The sequence below is a fragment of the Clytia hemisphaerica genome, unplaced genomic scaffold (assembly GCF_902728285.1).
Source record: "Clytia hemisphaerica strain Z4C2 unplaced genomic scaffold, Clytia hemisphaerica genome assembly, whole genome shotgun sequence".
NCBI lineage: Eukaryota > Metazoa > Cnidaria > Hydrozoa > Leptothecata > Clytiidae > Clytia > Clytia hemisphaerica.
The window spans coordinates 277,741-297,127 of NW_027103741.1; the positions used below are offsets into that span (position 1 = coordinate 277,741).

A 19,387-nucleotide genomic window follows, 5' to 3' on the forward strand; every position below is an offset into this window, starting at 1 on the left:
TATAGACAATGAGTAAAATGTTTCAAACAATTAAAAACTAATGACAGACTAAATTTTGTGGAATTCATTATGTATCTGACATGGGAAAGTGTCTATTTAGAACGCTTATGACGAGGTATCCAGCGCAGCTAACAAAAGACAAATAGAATTTCTAATATACAATTCCCGTCGTCGCAAATGTCGGTTTGGATTATGCATCGGTAGTCGATATCCGAAATTCTATCTTTACTTAACTGAAATTCGAATTAGCTTCTTCGTGAAGTTTGACGGTGATTTCAATTTAATTGAAAACGCGAACTTATTAAGCAGTAAAACGCCAATAAGTTAGAGAACGTAAACTGTATTATCAGTGTAAATTTTAATGGAAGAGAACAGTAAAAAATAATGCTCATTTAAGTGTTAATTTTCTCGCTCAAGCATGAATGAAAAATAAAATCTTAAACTTACAAATAAAACCAGGACGTACATACACAGCTTTCTCGAAAGAAAATATTTGTCCACATCTCCATTAAACACTTGGTGATCGATGTCAATCCTCCAGCGACTTTCAATGAAGTTTGCATGATTGAAGTACAACTATCAGGAAAAGATTTACTCGCTGTTACATGCATTTATCGAAGCCCAACCAGATCTACGTCCTCTAACGAAAATAACAACAACCTAAACTTATTAAACAAGTCCATTGCATTAAACAAGAAATATTCGCACAAATGTTTGTTAGGTGATTTCAACTTTCCAACAATCAATTGGGAAAACTGGACCACCCTACATCTGGAGGATAGCAAAGAAGAGAGATTCTTAAATGCTTTGAGAGACGCATATCTACATCAACATGTTAATGAACCAACTCGATGTAGAGGAACTGATGACCCATCCCTCATCGACTTGATCTTAACAGGCGAAGAAAACCAAATTAGGAATCTCGACTACCTAAGACCACTAGGAAAAAGTGACCATAGTTCGTTGGCTTTCAATTTCGTTTGCTACGTTTACTCCAAACCTACGCAAACAAGGTTTGCAACATCTATGGCCAATTTCAAATTAATGAAGAATTACCCGACGTTGAGGGAATGGAAAGAAGGTTTAAAAAATGCATCCGTGAATAAATCAGTGGAAGATCTTTGGGAATCGTTCAAGAAAGTTGTCATTGATCTCTTTGAAAGAAGTTGGAAATGATTTTTGGAGGAAAAAAGGTAAAGTTCCAATTAAGAAGAATCTTCAAGATGAAATCAAGTTAAATAAAACGCTCTATAGAAGGTGGTTAAGATCTGCACCTCTCGACAGAGATCGTCATCGTGTCAATTACACTATTGTAAGAAACAGAGTTAATCGTTTGATGTCAAAGGCCCACAGGAAAAAAGCATTTGTGATAAATCCAAGGAAAAGCCAAAGATATTTTGGTCTCAGGTAAGATCTAAACTTAAGTCATAAGCGCAGTCTCACCACTACTTGAAAACCCTGATGACAAATCATCGATTAAACACGACGATCTCGACAAGGCTAACATCCTACAAAAACAGTTTTGCAGCGTCTTTACCAATGAGCCTCCAGGAACGATCCCCGACCTTCCTACACGAACTGAGAATCAAGTTGAGAACATCATCATAACAGAAGATATGATGAGAAAACAGATAAAATTGCTGGACGTGAGTAAATCCTTCGGTCCGGATGATATACGTGCCATTTATCGCCCAAAACCTTGCGATAAATTATAGACCTGTTAGATTGACTTCAGTAGTCTGTAATGTACAAGAAAGTACATTATGAAGCATCTAACTGACGAAAAGCTTCGAACCAACCATCAATACGGTTTCATTAGTCGCCGCTACAACGTCACACAACTCCTAAATTATTTGGACAAGTGCTGTGAAAGTATAGCTAACGGAACTGTTGTGGACACTGTATATTTCGGTTTTGCGAAAGCCTTTGATACTGTTCCCTATCGCCGTCTACTTAAAAAGCTTAAAGGATATGGAGTATCTGGAAACATCTTGAGATGGGTAGAGTCTTTTCTGACTGACAGAAAACAATTGGTTAAGGTTAACCAAACTCGATCTAAGACGGATGATGTTATCAGTGGTATTCCCCAACAAAGTGTTTTGGGACCACTTCTCTTTGTTATCTACATGAACGACCTCCCTGACAATGTGCTGTCTTCGATTCTCCTACTTTAAGGCCAGAAACTTTCGCAGGCAGAAACTTTCGCGTTTTTCGCGTTTTTGGCCTTCTTTCGCGAAAGTTTCTGCCAGGTAAGAAATTAAAGTTAATTTCGCGAAAAATGAAATTTTTCTAAAAATCGCGAAAGTTTTTTCCAAGTTTTAAAAGCCAAGGATTATCGACTAGGATTCGGAATGGGAGGAAGAAGTGCAAATAATATATTTTTCATTTATTAGCATATCATTCTTTCGATTGAAGAAAGAAATGAGATTTGAAATAGTTTTTTATTCACTTTCCCTAGCTATTCGCGAAAGTTATTGCAACTAAAATTAAACATTCACAAAAAACCGCGAAAGTTTCTTCCGTAAATTTTCTTCAAAAAGTAAAAATCGCGAAACTTAAATCCGCGAAATTTCGCGACTTTTCGGTCTCGCGAAACTTTCTGCCCGCGAAAGTTTCTGCCCTTTGCTGACGACACGAAGATTTTCAAAGAAGTCAACTCGATTGAGGACTCATTGGCTATCCAAAAAGACTTACACAAACTTGAAAAGTGGTCAAATTATTGGCTATTAAGATTTCATCCAGATAAGTGCCACGTTCTCACTCTCGGTAAATATTGGAATATTGTCCACGCGCACCCTTATTCACTTAGAAGTGAACAACTTGAGCATGTTTTTGTTGAAAAAGATCTCGGTGTTCTGATAGACTCTGACTTATCCTTTGAAGAACATATATCAAAACAAGTGAAAAAATCAAATTCCATTCTAGGAGTCATCAGAAGAGGTTTCGAAGACCTAAAAACTTAAAACTTTCTTCGCTCTGTACACAACCGGCCTCATCTCGAGTATGCCCAATCTGTATGGTCACCAAAACTACGTAAGGACATCAACTTAATTGAGGGCGTTCAACGACGTGCCACTAGGATGGTCAGAAGGTTAAGTAATCTACCATACGAGCAGCGCCTACGAAAACTTGACTTGCCTTCTCTCGAATTCAGAAGACACTTCGGAGACATGGTTCAGATCTACAAACACTTGCACTTCTACGATAAGGACACCACAGTTGGAAAGTTTATTCGCAGGGTGCGTCCATCTCGAATTCACGATTACAAACTGATACCAAACTCTGCAGACGATAGATTCAGAGGTGTCCAGACCAAGTCGTTTTATTATCGATGTGTGACAGCATGGAACCAGCTACCAAAAGAGACTGTTAACGCTACTAGCATCAAAGCGTTCAAGGAAGAACTAACCAAGGCATGGATCGAACATCCATCGCGCTACGAATCAAGATCTTTGTAATTGTAGACGATAGATCGGTTTAGAGGCCCTCGTGTGCCTGGACCGTAAATCTTCATAAAAAAAAAATTGCCTTGCTTTAAAAAAAATATCAAAATCCCAAATTTTATAAATATTGTTTTTTTTCACTTCCGATATCAACCAGTTCTGTCCCTTTTTGTTTATACTTGTAACCTTGTGGTGCGCTTAAGAAATACACGTATTTTCTAAAGAAATACACGTATTTCCTATTAGCAGATTCATGTAAAAAAAAAAGTCAGTCACGAAAAACGTCGAATAAAGTTCTGAATACCACGCGCATAAGCATATATTTTTCAAAATGTCCAGAGTACAAGGTTTTCTTTACATATCTCAGCCAATTAGAGCTTTACCCGACGTTTTTTATATAAATCTGCTATTAGGAAATTTGTTTATTAACCGCTCTTATTAATTGAGAACGAAAACATTTGATTAGGAACTGATATTTTTTTTTACATCCTACATCTTATGTTTCAATAGATGAATAACGCATTTCTTATCCTCCTTTCCTTAATCTCTGTTTTAACAACTGACTTTTTGCTTTTTTATATACAGCAGCCGCGAATGTACTGGATGAGCCAATCGTAGAACAAGAGAATGAAATTCAAGGTATTGCCTTTTTCTAAAGGAGTTATTTATTTGAATTCTTATAACTTTCTTATAACACTTTAAAGGGCCTCTTTATAGGCTGTGCGCTTACATTTCGGAAGAAGATGGTGGAGTCTTGCAAAAATCTAAAAAAAAGTTTTCTACTATTTAATTCTTTAATGTTACTTTAATCGATTCCTGGTTATTGAAAAATCTATATTCTATGTTTTGAGATGTCTCTCTTTCATTGAACCTTTTCTACGTTTTTCTTTTTTCGTTGAATCATTTCTACGTTTTATTGTCCCTGATTTGATGGGTAAAGCCTTTCATCCAAGATCCTGGATGATTGCAATAGATTACTCAGTGCGCGTTGAATAGAATCGGGATTTGCCCTCACTCACATCGTAATGTTTGTACGCTGTGATACTCGCGGTATAAGTGTGTATATTCTTATTATGTGCTACACAACCGATTCTCTTTGTTTCTGTAACTCCTTTACAAGACAAATAAGTGCATCTTGAAATCCGAATCATTTTAACACTGTAATATCCTAATATGGTGCTTCATGTTCTTCGACATTTTCAGGTTACGGTCAGGTGGAAAGTCGGTGTAAGTGTACCTTTATATTGTTCACTACCATCCTACCATGATTACAATGAAAGGAATTTCGTTTATCTCTTTCATCTGAAATCCCAAAACAATGCCGATTCTAAGGACCGACTTAAGACTTCAAAATTTACACTAAATAAAATTCTCAATTATCATCATTCATTTTGGGAAAAATCTTCTTGTTTGATTATTTGACTTCTGCTTAATTTTTAAGATGACCCATGGAATAACCACCACGCAAGACGATTCTTGGTGGTTAAACTTTCTGAAAAACGAAAAATGTACGTGGTGAATCATGTTAAAATGGAAAGCATAGAAGTATATCATAATCCTGCTGGCATTGACTTTGGTAAATTTTTATTTTATAGTGAATCTTTAGATCAGAAAACCTTGTTTAAATTACCACACAGACTATCAAATGACTGTTATGTTTTATTTTTCAGACGTTTCTTTGGATTCTTTCTTTGGACCGAACAACGCAATTAATAAGAGGGTATCCCTTTACACCGGGGACATACGGTGTCTTGAAATCGACGCGATAGTCAATGCAGGTACTTGAATTCAACTACTTAGTGCACGCCATTCTTGACGAATGAATGCCAATAGGAAAAAGATTACGAAACACTGAATGGACATTTCTTAACTGACCTACTGTTTATTTTCAGTGGCTAAGAGTTGTAAGGATATATTCCCAGGGATACTAGGTTATAGGGTGGCGCGTACTCTGAGTATCACAAATCGAGCTTAAATAATTAAAAGACAAGCTTTGATCGAAAACGCAATCAGGATCGCGCTGACTGTCATATAACAACAATAAACAATTCATGACGTAGTTTTGATAAAATACATCGAAGCAGATTATTTGAGATGAAGAGCTGCATTTTCATATCAATAATTTGTGTGGATTATAAAATATAATTTTTGGAATAAGATAAATCTTTGCAAGGTTCTTTTGTAAAAGGCAAACGCATATTTGCCTCTACGCAGACTTGAGTGATCCTTGGAGCTTAAATTGTCTCTACTTCAAAGAAATTTTATTCCGAACTCTTAAGAGACAAAAACATAATTGTTACAGTTTCATTTGAAAAAAATAAGTTAACGACAATATTGTTGCGAATGAGATTAAGGCGATGGGGTTTATCTAGACCTTTATTCGTTCTCGCGCGTCACATTTCCAAAATTCGGCAGTAAATATTGCTTTCTATCTGGCGTTTGCGTAAAAACACGCGGGTCACGTCTTATGGATGTTGAAGGACTCGGTATTTTTAGCCTTTTGGAAAGTAGATGATAATTTTGATAACCCTTAGAAACCCTTGATTTTCGCACATATCTAGTACCAAATTTGCCTTACGGTGTCGGTGTTATTGATAATCCTAGACTGGAGTCGTTTATAATGCGTGTAATACTAATAATACCAATACTAATAACAATAATACGGTATTTAGTTTGTATAAACGACTGGAAGGATCCGGTGTTCCAGCCTTATAGATACAGGGGCTAGCTACGCAGAAACTTGCGTAGCGAGAAAACAATTTATCAAGCAGCAACAAACTCTCAAAACGAAATCAACTCAAATGAAAAACTTTCAATACACAAATCCACACATATTTTTTTTCTCAAGAATTATTTTGAGCAGGAAAAAATTATAATTGCAATATTGACACTTTTCTTTTGTTTGGAGTTAGTGCACAAAGGTTTCTAGACGACTAAAATTGTTCCATTCATTACTTTTTGCTTTATTTCTACTATGTATAAATTAGTCGTCTAGCTTGCTAGACTATGATAATCCATACTCTATACTCTTTTTTTCCAGCGAATGAAAGTCTTTTGGGAGGTGGAGGAGGTAAGATGTTTGCCGTTTTAAAGGTTTATATTCTTTGATCTTCCTTTTTTAAGGAACTAATCTGAACATAGGTTTATATTTTCTTTTAATTCTCAACTTCAGTTGAGCTAGAATCTGACAATGTCTGTATGTATGTCTGTATGTCCGTCCGAAAATTTGGGCAGCCTGGAGACTAAAAAATATTGTTCGATTTGGCTGAAATTTTGCACACTTGCTCCTTGGGTGAATATCTGGGGGTGTTTTTTCACTTTTTAAACATTTATATCTGGGGCCTGGGGACTAGTTTTTTGCCAAAACGAGGCTAAAACTTGGGGCATCCTGGAAACTTCAAAAATTGTTCGATTTGGCTGAAATTGTTCCTTAGGTGAATTCTTTTTCGGGTGAGTTTTCTCAGAAGTAAGTTATTTTGAAAGGCTCTGAGGACGAGGACAATATTCTAAAGACACTATTTTAACGTATATAAAAAATGTAAAATGAAGATAAAAACAACCCTAGGTATTCACTCAAGGAACAGGTGTACCAAATTTCAGCCAAAACGGACAAAATTATAATATTTGCTACCTAATACTAAATATTTGAAATGTTACAATTGGGCTTTCGAATAACAAAATATCTGAAGTTGAGCCTCGACTATTTCTATTAACCTAAAAGACTTACCAAGCAAAATGTTTTTTTAAAATGTTTTTTTCTTTTAAGTCATTGATGTATTACTTTTATTTGTGATAATTTTGATCTATAATCTTTTGTCTCTTTAGTTGATGACGCCATACATAAAGCTGCTGGGGAAAGTCTGAAAAAGGAGTGCGAGTTGTTGGGTGGTTGTAGACCAGGATACGCAAAGATTTCGGGCGGTATCGATTTTTATTTTAGTTTTTGAATCATTGTTCTAAAAAAGAAGTATTTTTTAAATCCTGAAAATGATCCTTTGATAGATTTATTTATTTACTCACAAACACAACTGTGATCTTCAGATGTAATAGTATATTAGTGAAGACATTAGCCTGATATTTTATTACCACTTTTCTTCTTTTCATAGGTAGGTCACCGTTTACCTGCTAAATGTAAGATAATTTTTCATTTGAATTTAGCCATTTTATAAAGATTTTGACAAAGCAAACATAAAACGCCTATTTTTATCGACTAGACGACAATTCTTACACAGTAATGGTATTTTCTTGGACAAATCGAAATATCATAAAAAGGCAAGAGAGGTTGTCATAATTTTCGAATTTAATTTGGTAATTTGGTCTGCAGCCAACTTTTTAAGTTGCTAAATTTAAGTAAATTCGACGTGATTTATGAAAAGCTTCTTCGATGTTGAATATAAGGCAATATCAGTATTAAATTGATTTATAACAATTGCGTTCGGTTTGACATCGTTGTTCAATTGCATCGTTGTCAATTTTGTGTTCGCGTATGCTTCCATTAATATGAAAATTACCATTGCTCTTTTAGATGTAATTCACACAGTTGGCCCTAGAAACAAGGACGGCGAAATTTTGAAATCGTGTTATACTAATGTCTTTTCTCTTGTTAGAGAAAAAAATATAAAAACTATTGTAAGTCTATAATTTTCCCTTTTCGAGAATGATTTGCCTTTGTACAGCTTTTCCGGCCTTTTCCTCGGATAGGATCTGGAATACTAGGTGCACCAAGCTCTAAATTTACTTTGTATGATGGTCGAGGCAATTTTGCTTTTCCAAGCTTTTGAGCTAGGCTAGAAATAGTCTTTGTCTTTTGATCTTCAATTATTTCAAAATCCGTAAGTAGAAACAGTTGATCAATTTCATGTTTCAGGCCTTTCCGTGTATTGTGACAGGCGACTTTGGTAAGAAATCTAATTTGTTTCTTTGTACCTTACTTTAAGTGACCTTTTTTTGCTCTAAAAACTTTCAAAAAAGATTGGGCTATTCCAGAAATAGTTTGTACACTCTATGTTGAAGAGGTGGTCCAGGATGGCCAGGAAAATGAAAATGGTTCAGGGCAGTCTTGCTTTTCGAGTGTAAAAATCCAGAGTGCTCAGTAGATTGAGGTGGAAATTCTGGAGTGGTCAAAAAATGAACTCGAAAATCTAGAGTATGGTCAATACAATGAGCTCAAAAATCCAGGATGGTCCAAAAAATGAGAAATAAAAAACCAAGGGGGTTCACGTTTCCAAGACCATCTCAACATTGGGAGTACAAAATCTTTCTGGAATAGCCCAATCTTTACATACTTATGTACTTTTTCTTTCGAAAATTAAAACAAATGTCTTATTTTTATGTTTCTAGGATTTTCTATCGAAGAAGCATGTAACATTGCTTTAAAAACAACTCGGGATTGGCTGGAAGGTCACCACGAGGAAGTAAGCTATCAAAACTGAAAAATGTTTCTTGTTTTTCTGAAGAAAAATGAGATATATTTTACTGAGAATCGAATGATGAAGAAGTTTTGGCAATATAATTTAATGTTTGTTTTATTTGACGAGAATTGCCACGAAAAGCATCTTCTCCTCTTGATTGAAATGTGCTATTTTAATTTACTTTTTTCAGGTGGAGAGGATAATTTTTTGCGTTTTCGATGAAGACACAAAAAAAATTTACGCAAAATTAATGAAACTTTATTTTCCGGCCCCAACGAATCTTACTTTGGATGGATACTTGCCTGGTCAGTATATTTTGTATTGTTTGTGTTTTTGTTTGATGTATCTAAAGATACAGAATATACCAGCTTTTCAAAAACGGGTGAAGGCTTGACACTCAAATGATTTGCTCTTAAGGGGTGCGGCAAGTATGAATGAGGATCTGAAAACTTTGTTCAGTCAAACATTCAAAACCACATTGTCTTTTGCTTGAAAGCGAAAGCGATTGGGTTTTATTGTAATGTTCTGATGCAATTATTTTACTCAAAATCACAAAACCACATTTTGATATTGATCCAAACTTTGGATGAAACCACTAACCTGGGACTATCCTATTTACTAATAAGCCATTGTATCGTGAGTAAATTATCAAACAGGCGTGATATCACCTCGATAAAAACTGTGAGAGTCACAGTATACGAACAACAAATATTCTATTCAGCACACATTAAATGAATATAAAAGTAACCATGGCAATCGTCCAGGATCTTGATAAACTTAGGAAACCCAGTGGTCTCTGAACACAACACGAAGATCATTCTATAATAAGGAATCATTTAAATTAATGTTAAAGAATTGAAAATTTATTAATGAATGGGTAACTAATTTTAGGGAACTAATTTTACCGATATTTGTTTAAGCTGAACATGAAAATAAGTACTCTCCATCTTCGAATAGTCCGTCGCCACAGGTTAACTTTTAAAACTGTGGTGCTCACGGTAGTATCATGGCCTTCAGAGGAGATACTATTCATGGGCGGAGTGCCTTAACTATAGGAAATAATACAATACATTGTTTCACTTTAATAAATGAAAATCATTTTTAATCTTAATGTTTTTTTGGTTTTGTCCTAGATGGTTTTACAGAAAATTCGTACAGTGATATTCTTAGTTTTTGCAATGGTTTTCCTTCTTCCACTCTTATAGAATGTTGGAATCAACGAAAAAGGACGAGAGTAATGAGTGGAGATTGGGACTGATATTTTTTTATTTTATTTATTTAATTCGTTTACACAAACATTGTTAGAAATTTTTCCCATTGGCTTTTCCCATTTGAAACATTCACTGTTTCTGATGGGGTTAACAATGGAAATCACTTAACCACGGATAAATAAGCTTCAGTTAGTAAAAAGTGTTTATTATTATTATTATTATTATCATTATCACCATTATAGAGAATTTACAGTTGTAAGGAAGCAAAGATTTATCATACACTGGATAAACGACTCGTAAAACGGTGGAGAGCGATCATTGTATTTTCATTGTTTCAGAAAACAATTGATGTTCTAGCTTTTCCGTAAAGGACAACTGTCATGGCGACTCGAAGATGTCTGATTTAAAAAAAATGTTTATCAGTCTTATTTTAAAAAAGTTCTCTAGCTCTTTTTTGTACATTTGCAGAAAAAAAAGTTTGAAAATAAGGCTAGCATACCAAGCAGGATACATCTGTGAAATCTGGTGTGAGAAAATCATCATTAGACAAGAAATTCAGACAAAATGCTTATAGTGACACAGAGTGACACAAAATTTTCAATTGGAAATATCTTTCCAAGACTGTCCCCAGAAGAGCTGGAATTAACATACATAAGACTTGAGTGTCTTGGTTCCACTGTGGTATGAAATCCTTTGAAGGCACGTGGTGGCAAGGTGGTTTTTTTTAGGTTGAAGTTTGAAAATTTCCGGTGTCAATATTCAATTTCTTATACACACACATCTTTTGCATCTTTCTCACAGCGTGAAACGTCATAACGGCTTATAATCAGCAATTAAGTGGAAGTATCTGACTCTCACAGGAAAGTTTTAAATCTCTTTTGGGAATTGGATGAGTGATTTTCGATAAGAAATGCAATAAAGATGCTTCAAAAAACCATTTAATGAGGGAAGGAGAGTGAACAATAATATCATTACTGCGGACATAACTAGTACACGAGAAATCGGCAAAAATCTGTTACTTGTATATCAAGTGTATAATAAATCCTTGGTCAAAGAGTTGAAATGAGCACACCTCAGTACGTGTCAATGTGGAATATCAAAATATGTAAGTACAACATTTGCTACTGTGTTTTTCAAATAAAGATTTAAGAACATTAAGAAATAAATACGTCTAAATGATTTCCCTAAACTTTTTTGCAGGTGTACGCAGGTGGCTTTAGTGCCAGCTATGACTTGTAGAAAGCATACCGTGAGATTGGGTAAACTTGCATAAGTGGAGGCTAACATGCATAGCCCTCAAATGAATGACCTGGCTGATCATTAAAATACAAAGTTAAATCTAAACAAAAATGGTAGAGTAGAGCTGCGAGCGTAGCTGCGTAGTTGTATTTTAATGACCAGACAGGTCATTCATTTGAGGGCTATGCATGTTAGCCTCCACTGATGCAAGTTACCCGATCTCACGGTATTTATTATTTGCTGAATAATCTGGTTTCGAGTTGGTTTTGAGTGGTTTGATGTCTGAGTAATATTCAGGAAGTTGAATCTTTTTCTCTTCACTCCCCGGAGGCCTTTGAAATCGAAACCCTACAGAACAGTGAAAACTTAGTCAAAATCGAGTAAATTTGGGCGATCCTTACGGTGCATTTTCTTGAAAGGGTTTGAACCATTTAACCCTATTTAACCTAGGCTTTTAGGGGTGGTTCAGAACTAGGGGGGAGATTTCCTTTACCACCCCTTAACTTTTGATCTACCCACACAAGATCCTTAGGTAACTTTTGACAAATTTTTTAATGACGTCACTCATCATGCCCGAAGTGAGCAAAAACCAAAAATTTCCTTTGTTCTTATAAATAGCTATTGTATTCTAACAAAGGCTTTAGAAAAAAGTTGCCCGAGTGCTTATTTTATCCTAAATATTCAATAAATTACGGTTTAAACGATATATTTGACATCAAAAATAATTTTGTATTGGAAAAGTGTCAATTTTTGTGACACCTTATTGGCAGAAATGTCATCATGCTCAAGGTGTGACAACTTTTAGGTGTCAAATTTTTTTTTATTCTCAAGCTAAATAAAAGTTAGGAGTTAACAGAAAATCTCATTGCAAAAACTCTATTATTTCAGAAGCTATTACCAATAATTTGACCTCCGAACAGAAACTGCCTCCCCCTATGCCGAATAGGATTAAAGGCAAAAAATGGTTAGATGTTCCAAATTTTAGACCCTTAGAGGGCCCTTAGAGTGCCCTTTTCCTCATATTTGGTCACTTCTACTCTACTTTGGGAAGCTTGGAAAAAGGACCCTTAAAGTCATTTACTTTGAGAAAACGAATGGTTAATTTCTAATCTCAGCCTCATGTTGCTGAAAAATAGTACAACACTTGTTTTATAGATGATGCAATGGCATCATGAAAACAATAATGCAACTTAAACAGAAATTTGCACTTATTGAGTACAAAAAAAGCAGTTTAAGCCGACTTTGTAGACAAATGATACAAAACACGAGTTTTGAGAAACTTGAAAATTCACTAAAGTTGATGACGTCATTTTCCGATCTTCAATTACCAATATTGAGTACATTTTTAGAAGTTTGTGTACAATATGTGGCCCCTAAAACGTCTATTAACTCAAGCTAAAAGGAATGGAAATCCAATATTTTGGGTTGTTTTTCATATTTAGAATTTTTGGTTTTATCAATGCTGATTCTAGGGTCCCATAATACTGATTGACCTTTAAGATGCTATATCTTTTACCCATCCTCTAAAGTCACAGATGCATCTGCATTTTCTGAAAGGCATTAGATGTATAAAGTTTCCTATACCCCATTTTCATAACTTATTTTCACTATCCAAGGAGCTAGAGTGAGGTATATGCAATTTTTACCTAATTTTGGTGTTGAAATATGTCATTCAGACGCAAATATGTTATTTTGATACTATCTCAAACCATCAAAAACATGCTCATTTTTAAGTATGACCATCACTCTTACAAAATAAACAAAAATCGTCTAATTCTGATAAATCTACAGGTCAGAATCCTCGTTTTAATGGCGACCTACGTTTTGGGGGTCATCTCCGTTTTGGGGGCCATATACTGTAAGTTACTTTTCAGAATCAAATTATCTTTCGAACGGTATGTAATATGATGTATTTGTTTGTCAACAAATGCTGACACATGACATTTGACACGTGACTCCCCTTAACAAAAAAACTGGAAGAGTTGGTCCTTTTGACGGTTTTTTGGACCTACCTCGGAGGTCCTCTTTAATTCATCCTTTGTTCGTCCGTCCGTCCGTTTGTCTGTTACCAGCTTTTCAGATTTTTTGCATAGTGATGCACAATGACAGTACCCAAAAAGTGACGAAGCCCGATTTTCATAAAAAAAATTTGGGCAAATTTTGGCAAAAAAACTGCCTTAAAATCGGTTTATTTGAACTTTGTGTGAAATTGCTTCATTAGTTTGTTTTTTTCTCGGATCTAGGTTAGTTGTAGAGATCATGGATTTTTTCTACGTCTATTCCACCATAGTATAAGAAAGCCGCGGCTGGAATATGTACCGCATTGTCTTTTGAGTTAATTGCTGTTCCATCTCTGTCTCCGAGCTTTATAAGAACATCAAGATGCTCAGTTTATTATTGGTAGATAGTTTTTGAAATTTTTCCCTTATTCTCCTTTACAAAAAGCTTTTTCATTGCTAAATATCTTTGAATCTGTACCCAATAGAACACTTGAACTAATTTTGGACATGTTTTAGGGGTATTTTGTGGAAGCAATGGTTTTTTGCCAAAATTGAAATTATAATAACCATATTCAAGATGACAACTTTCCTGTCAGTTTGAATGATAAATTTTGAAGGTGCTGGCTTGAAATTTTCACAGTAGTATCTTGATGTACTTTTTTATTGATTTCTAAAAATATTTCACTGAAATATTGTGAAGGCATTCGAGGCACTTTATTAATTTTTGAGTTCTTTCAGCCCAGCCGTTTTGTGCTTGTTTAAAATTCTTATTATTGATCTCTCCTTTACAATGATTTTATAATGCAAGTGTAATATCAAGGGCATATCGTTAATGTTTAAAACGCACTGACAAGTAATTATTAACGACAAAGCAATAAAGTCTACCATTAAAGATGCTACATTACTGATTTCTTGATCAACAAATAGTCATCAAATACGACAGAGATAGAACAACAGAAATTCAGATGTTATCATTCCAGCCGCGGCTTTCTTATACTATGCTTATAACATGCGAATGAGCATTTAGGGTAAAATACGGACTAGTCTGCAAAATACCAACCGATCACGTGACTAAATTGAAATTTTACCAGTGTCTTTGAAGGTCAATATCTATCACTGGTGAAAATCTCAAGTCAAAGCTTTATTAGTTTCTGAATTCCGGCAGGTGGATCAACGTGTGTTTTAAAGACCTGTCTGCAAAGTACCAAATACTCATGGGAACGTGTTTTTCCTTTTTAAAGATTGTGGTTGGATCTGACACGCTGTGAACGAGGTAGATTTTTGATTTATTGTAATATACTTTACCATTTTCGAAAAGTCAAAATGTTCAGTATTAGTAAAGCTTTAGGTCTGAAATTTCAAGCATTTGGTTATATTGTATTTATCAACATAAAGATTTTCTGACGTTACCAATAAAAACAGTCAAATTTTACCGTCGTATTGCGGTTACAATTTATTTTTAACATTTAGGTTTATATATTTTTGTGTAAGATAAATGCAGTTGTTTTACAACTACATGTGTTCAAGATATAATCTACATAAAAGACATAAATATAATTTGGTTGAACATCACAATACATCAGAACGTAAAAAGCTTCTGTTTCTATAATCCAATCATCACCTGGAAAATGAAAAATCGGAAATAATTGCCAGATATTCTACAATAGACTTTGAAATCAAGCCTAGTCATAATTTCTATATTATCGAGGAATGTAAAGAGATGGAAAAACAGTTTCTTGAAAACAAAGTAAAAACGGCTCGCCATATACCAGGTATCTTGCCATTAAGGGAGTTTATGTTGAGTTGATAAGTTTCTTTTGTTGTCGCTTTAAAAAAATCTGCATAATTAGCGTGTTGTGGCAAAATTCTTTTGTTTTACAAGCCTGATTATGTGCAAACTTTAAGGGCTTATATTTTGGGTACACCTCTCCTATACGAAAAGCTACCTATATTTTCTTGCTCAGAAGTTCCTAGCGATTCTAATGATATAACTGCATCATGACAGCACCATTATATGGAAAGCTAGAGCTCGAGAAAATTACAACTTGATCTTGATTTTACTCGATTTCTGACAGTTTTACAAGAATCAATTTAATATCATTGCGTTAAGAATTTCTTTTGCTATACATTGGCAAAAAAATTGCTCCTTATTCTTAAAAATTGAACTACAATCAGTGCCATAATATATTGGCAATTTTACCGTTTTTCGAAAATTGAAGTTTGAGCGAGAATGTCATTTTCGGGCCTTCAACTTGATTTCATCGATTATTTCGATCTGGGAGGGCTTTATTGGTTTCTAAGCTATATTTCAAGCCCTACTGGACCATTCTTGAACTTTTGGATCCTTAGATCAGTCTTAAGTTTAGCGTTAAAACTCTACCTTTCCAACCTAATTAAGAGCGCTTCCAAATTGTTTGTGGTTATAAAATTTCGTAGGGAATTTCCCTTTTGTGCCAAGTATTTTGTCACTGATTGTAGTAATCTAATCGGTGAAAAAGGAAAAACAATTTTTCATTTTTATCGTCAAATCGTATAGAAACCGTCCGATTTGTATGGCGAGCCGTCTTTTCTGGACTTTCATTTAATGACCTAATCAACGTTTTTACAATAGAATTTTCAATAAGAAGTGATCGTTGAACTTTGAGTAATCAGAAAAGCTGTTTTTCTATCTCTTTACATTCCTCTGATACTACACTCGAAGTAGGTTAGAGAAGTGATATTATTTTTGTCACTCATCTTTGTAAAGAAGTAAAGAAGACATTTTAATTACTCTTGTATGCTTAATTGTAGGGGGTGGAATAAGCAGGGGTGCGGGTACTCTAGATAAAAATGGGGGGGGGCTTGGCATAATCAAGTGCTATTGACCTGATTTTTCTAAAAATCCTTAGGAAAATGAAGGTTTTTGGCCAATTTTGGCACTTTGTAGCATAAAGGTCATAAAAAGGGGGGTGTCATTATAAAGTGATATGAAGGTGATTTTTTTTCCAAAAAATGCAAAATGACCCCCCTACAATGAAGCACAAAAGAGTACATTACTGGGTTCAGCTATTGCAGATTGAGATTTTATTTTTGTATAATAGTTTCTAAGAGGTAAGAAAATTTGTTTTGGAGAAAATCTGAGAAAGAGGACGAGTTCAGCTAATCAGTACTTACACTTTCGATGATTATGAACCACAATATTATGCTCGTGGTTGACAAGTGGTATTTGGGGAGGTTCCTCATCTAACAAAGGTGTCCTTGCTGCTCTCTGCCTTTGAGGTCTTGGGGCGAGGGCCTGTTGTGGTGGCCGGACCTCTCTTAATGGCACTTGTTGGACCATTAGAGGTGGTGGTGGCCGGACTTGTACTTGCGGTGGTCGGACTCCTCGGGCCGGCGGTGGCTGGACTCCTCGGACTGGCGGTTGTTGGACTCCTCGGGCCGGCGGTGGCTGGACTAGTCGGGGTGGTGGTTGTCTCATCACCGGGTAACGTAAAGGTGGCTGTTCAACTGTGAAAAAGAAATTTTCATTGAAAGTGTTTCTTTCAAAGTCCATCGAAAGCATTTCTTTTAAAAAAGGGCCAATAGCCCCAATAATGCGATTTTCAACAACCAGTATGCATAATTTTGCAGTAAAACGACACAGAGTTATGAAGTCTCTTGATGATGCCATCCGCGAAATTAAGTTCCCGCGAATTTTTAATTTTTTTTGAACATGAGTAGAAAAATCTTTTTTTTTTATCTTAGCTCTTCTTCCCTTTTCAACTTTTCAAAAGACTTTTTACATATACTTTAGATTATTTTTCTCGGAATTATCTTTTCAACAGTGTATAGCTTTTTAGTATAGCTTTAAATGCTGAGAAATTATCAAAAAGTGAATACTTCTGAGACATATTTTTCGGAAATGCGGGAGGCGTTCTTTGTTGAACAAATTGACGCAACAAGATTTTCAGCCTTAATTTGTGCTTATTTATATGCTTAGACTTCGATTTAATTATTTTCTTTGGGTTCATGAAGATTTTGAATTTTGAAGTCGGAACATTGATTCGGCTTAAAGAAGGAAAGTTTTCTTTGTAATTTGGCGCCACAGGCGAAAATCATTGGTCTAAGAAAGTGCAAACAGCTTTAAAAGTAACCCTAAAAAGGTCAGCGTTTAGTTGCACGAATTTGCATTTCAGCTTGGAGGTATGCTTAGTATACGCTTATTTTTTACCGAATTTGAGCCTAAATATGCTTATAAAGGTTTTTTATAAAAAAGAGTGTATGTAGCCAAGTAAACAACATTGTTTTAATTTGCTGACGTTAGCACACACTCTTCACTACGTCGCTGAATACAACGGTTTTTGGGACTCCAAGCCGAACATCCGCTGCAATTCATTTATCTCATAAGAGCTCTTTATAAGCATTATTGTCGTGTTTCTGTGTCCCAAGAAAAGCAAACATATACTGTTCTAGTTAATACCGAGCTATAAGAAAGTAAACGAATTACTGGAGCGTTCCCTCTGATTTCCAGTACATAATTCTATGTCTACGTTTACGTACGTAATTTATTGTCGCCCAATATGAAGTTAACATATCTGGAACGTTTACTGTTTCTGCTTGGAGAATATGCTCCGCGTCAATAATTGTCCTTTCATCGACAAAGCCTAAAAACGGAAAACATAAACTTGTGTACTGATTTACTGTAAAATATTTAAAAAGAAAGTATATTTCCAGATAAGTTGAATTAAACCTAGTATGTGTGAAACGCTCATAGGAAGGAAAAGTCACCACTCTGTATGAAATAGCCACATTTTAATCCGCCTGAAAGAAATTGTCCCGGAATTGTATTTTGTTTTTGGTTAAGGGCTCTGACCATAGTCCAAAAATTGATTTTGGTATTTTAACAAAAAAGTTGTATTTCAGGTTCCTTAACACTTTTAACAAAGAATTGCCTTTATAAATTGCTTTTTAATCGAATCCCTTAAGAGTAATTAAGAATTTAATTGCAAAAATGACGTTATGAACTTTAAAAAGACGTTAATAATATGTTGCATCACCATCTTTTACAAAAAGTGCTAAGTTTTAATGGGTAATTAACTTTTTTGTTTCAAAATTTCTTTACCCTGTCCGCAAAGAATTGAACTATTTTAAATTTTGCGGAAAATTTTTCTAAAAAGATGTGTCAAAAGTTATGACTGTTTTTTTAAGCAAAATCCAGGTGAAAAATTGATGAAAAACGACTATTTTGAAGATTTCGAGACAAAGAAGCATTTACAAAAATTTTCCGCAAAAATTTTTACTGTTCGGTAAAAGATACACCATCTACTGCGAAAAAATTTTCAAAATGTTTTTTCTTCGCCGAAACTAAGCTCTTCAAAGTTGAAATACTCTTCCTCGCAAAAGTCTTCATTTTCTTCTTCATCAAATTTTTTCAATGCAATTTTTAAATTTTCAGATTCAGGAATAGTTTGTCTAACAGAAAATGTATAACATGCCATAGTTTTGTTGGTTACATCAGTCAGAAAACACATTTTAAACACGGCAATTATGAAAAATTCACTATGGTCAGAGCCCTTAAATAGATAAAAGTCTCCTTTCGTTGTCGAAGCCCAAAGTGAAAAAGGGCACAAAATTTGATAGATCATAGATAATGTTCATCTTACCTACATGCTCCACATCTCTTAATTAGGGCGGGGCTGGAGGTAAAAGAAGCCTGTTAACCTGGTTGTTAAAGGGTTAGATAAAAAATAATTGCACTTACCTCTAAATATCAACCTGTGAGGATTGTCTGGCCCTCTCGCAGCACATGGCAAATTAAATTTGGTGTACGGGTACACCTGAAAGAAAATCATTGAGAACTTTGATTACATGTTTTTTATGAGCATATTTTTTTAGAAAACAGGCTCATTTATGCTTCACCCTATTAGCCTTAGGGCCGTGGTAGAATCTACCACGCTGGGGTTCTTTTGTGTGTATCCTTATTGCAATAAGGATGTCTTCGTTTGTCAACTTGATAGATTCATGCGTACTGTCCCTGACAAACCTCTCGTTTCAGGTTATACTGGCCTGAGCCGAGCTGTATCAAACACTGTGACGTCACGGAACCCTTATAACAACACTGGTCT

At 35.0% G+C, this 19,387-nt stretch overlaps 1 protein-coding gene across 15 annotated transcripts in view; it reads left to right on the forward strand.

The window, feature by feature from the left end:
• Positions 1 to 10,139, forward strand: part of LOC136805213 (uncharacterized) — a 58,076-nt gene extending 47,937 nt beyond the window's left edge. For 13 of the 15 annotated variants that reach the window (XM_067061776.1, XM_067061777.1, XM_067061784.1 and 10 more), the window contains 11 exons: positions 4,029 to 4,082; positions 4,647 to 4,670; positions 4,885 to 5,019; positions 5,114 to 5,221; positions 6,484 to 6,513; positions 7,269 to 7,364; positions 7,554 to 7,574; positions 7,969 to 8,072; positions 8,311 to 8,341; positions 8,784 to 8,857; positions 9,045 to 9,905. In XM_067061776.1, coding sequence (XP_066917877.1) covers positions 4,029 to 4,082; positions 4,647 to 4,670; positions 4,885 to 5,019; positions 5,114 to 5,221; positions 6,484 to 6,513; positions 7,269 to 7,364; positions 7,554 to 7,574; positions 7,969 to 8,072; positions 8,311 to 8,341; positions 8,784 to 8,857; positions 9,045 to 9,248 — 881 coding nt within the window. In that variant the 3' untranslated portion in view covers positions 9,249 to 9,905. Of the gene's footprint in view, positions 1 to 4,028; positions 4,083 to 4,646; positions 4,671 to 4,884; positions 5,020 to 5,113; positions 5,222 to 6,483; positions 6,514 to 7,268; positions 7,365 to 7,549; positions 7,575 to 7,968; positions 8,073 to 8,310; positions 8,342 to 8,783; positions 8,858 to 9,044; positions 9,906 to 10,059 lie in introns of those variants that run through there. The other 2 variants (XM_067061783.1, XM_067061792.1) reach the window with 2 other exon arrangements.
• Positions 10,140 to 19,387: the final 9,248 nt, after the last annotated feature.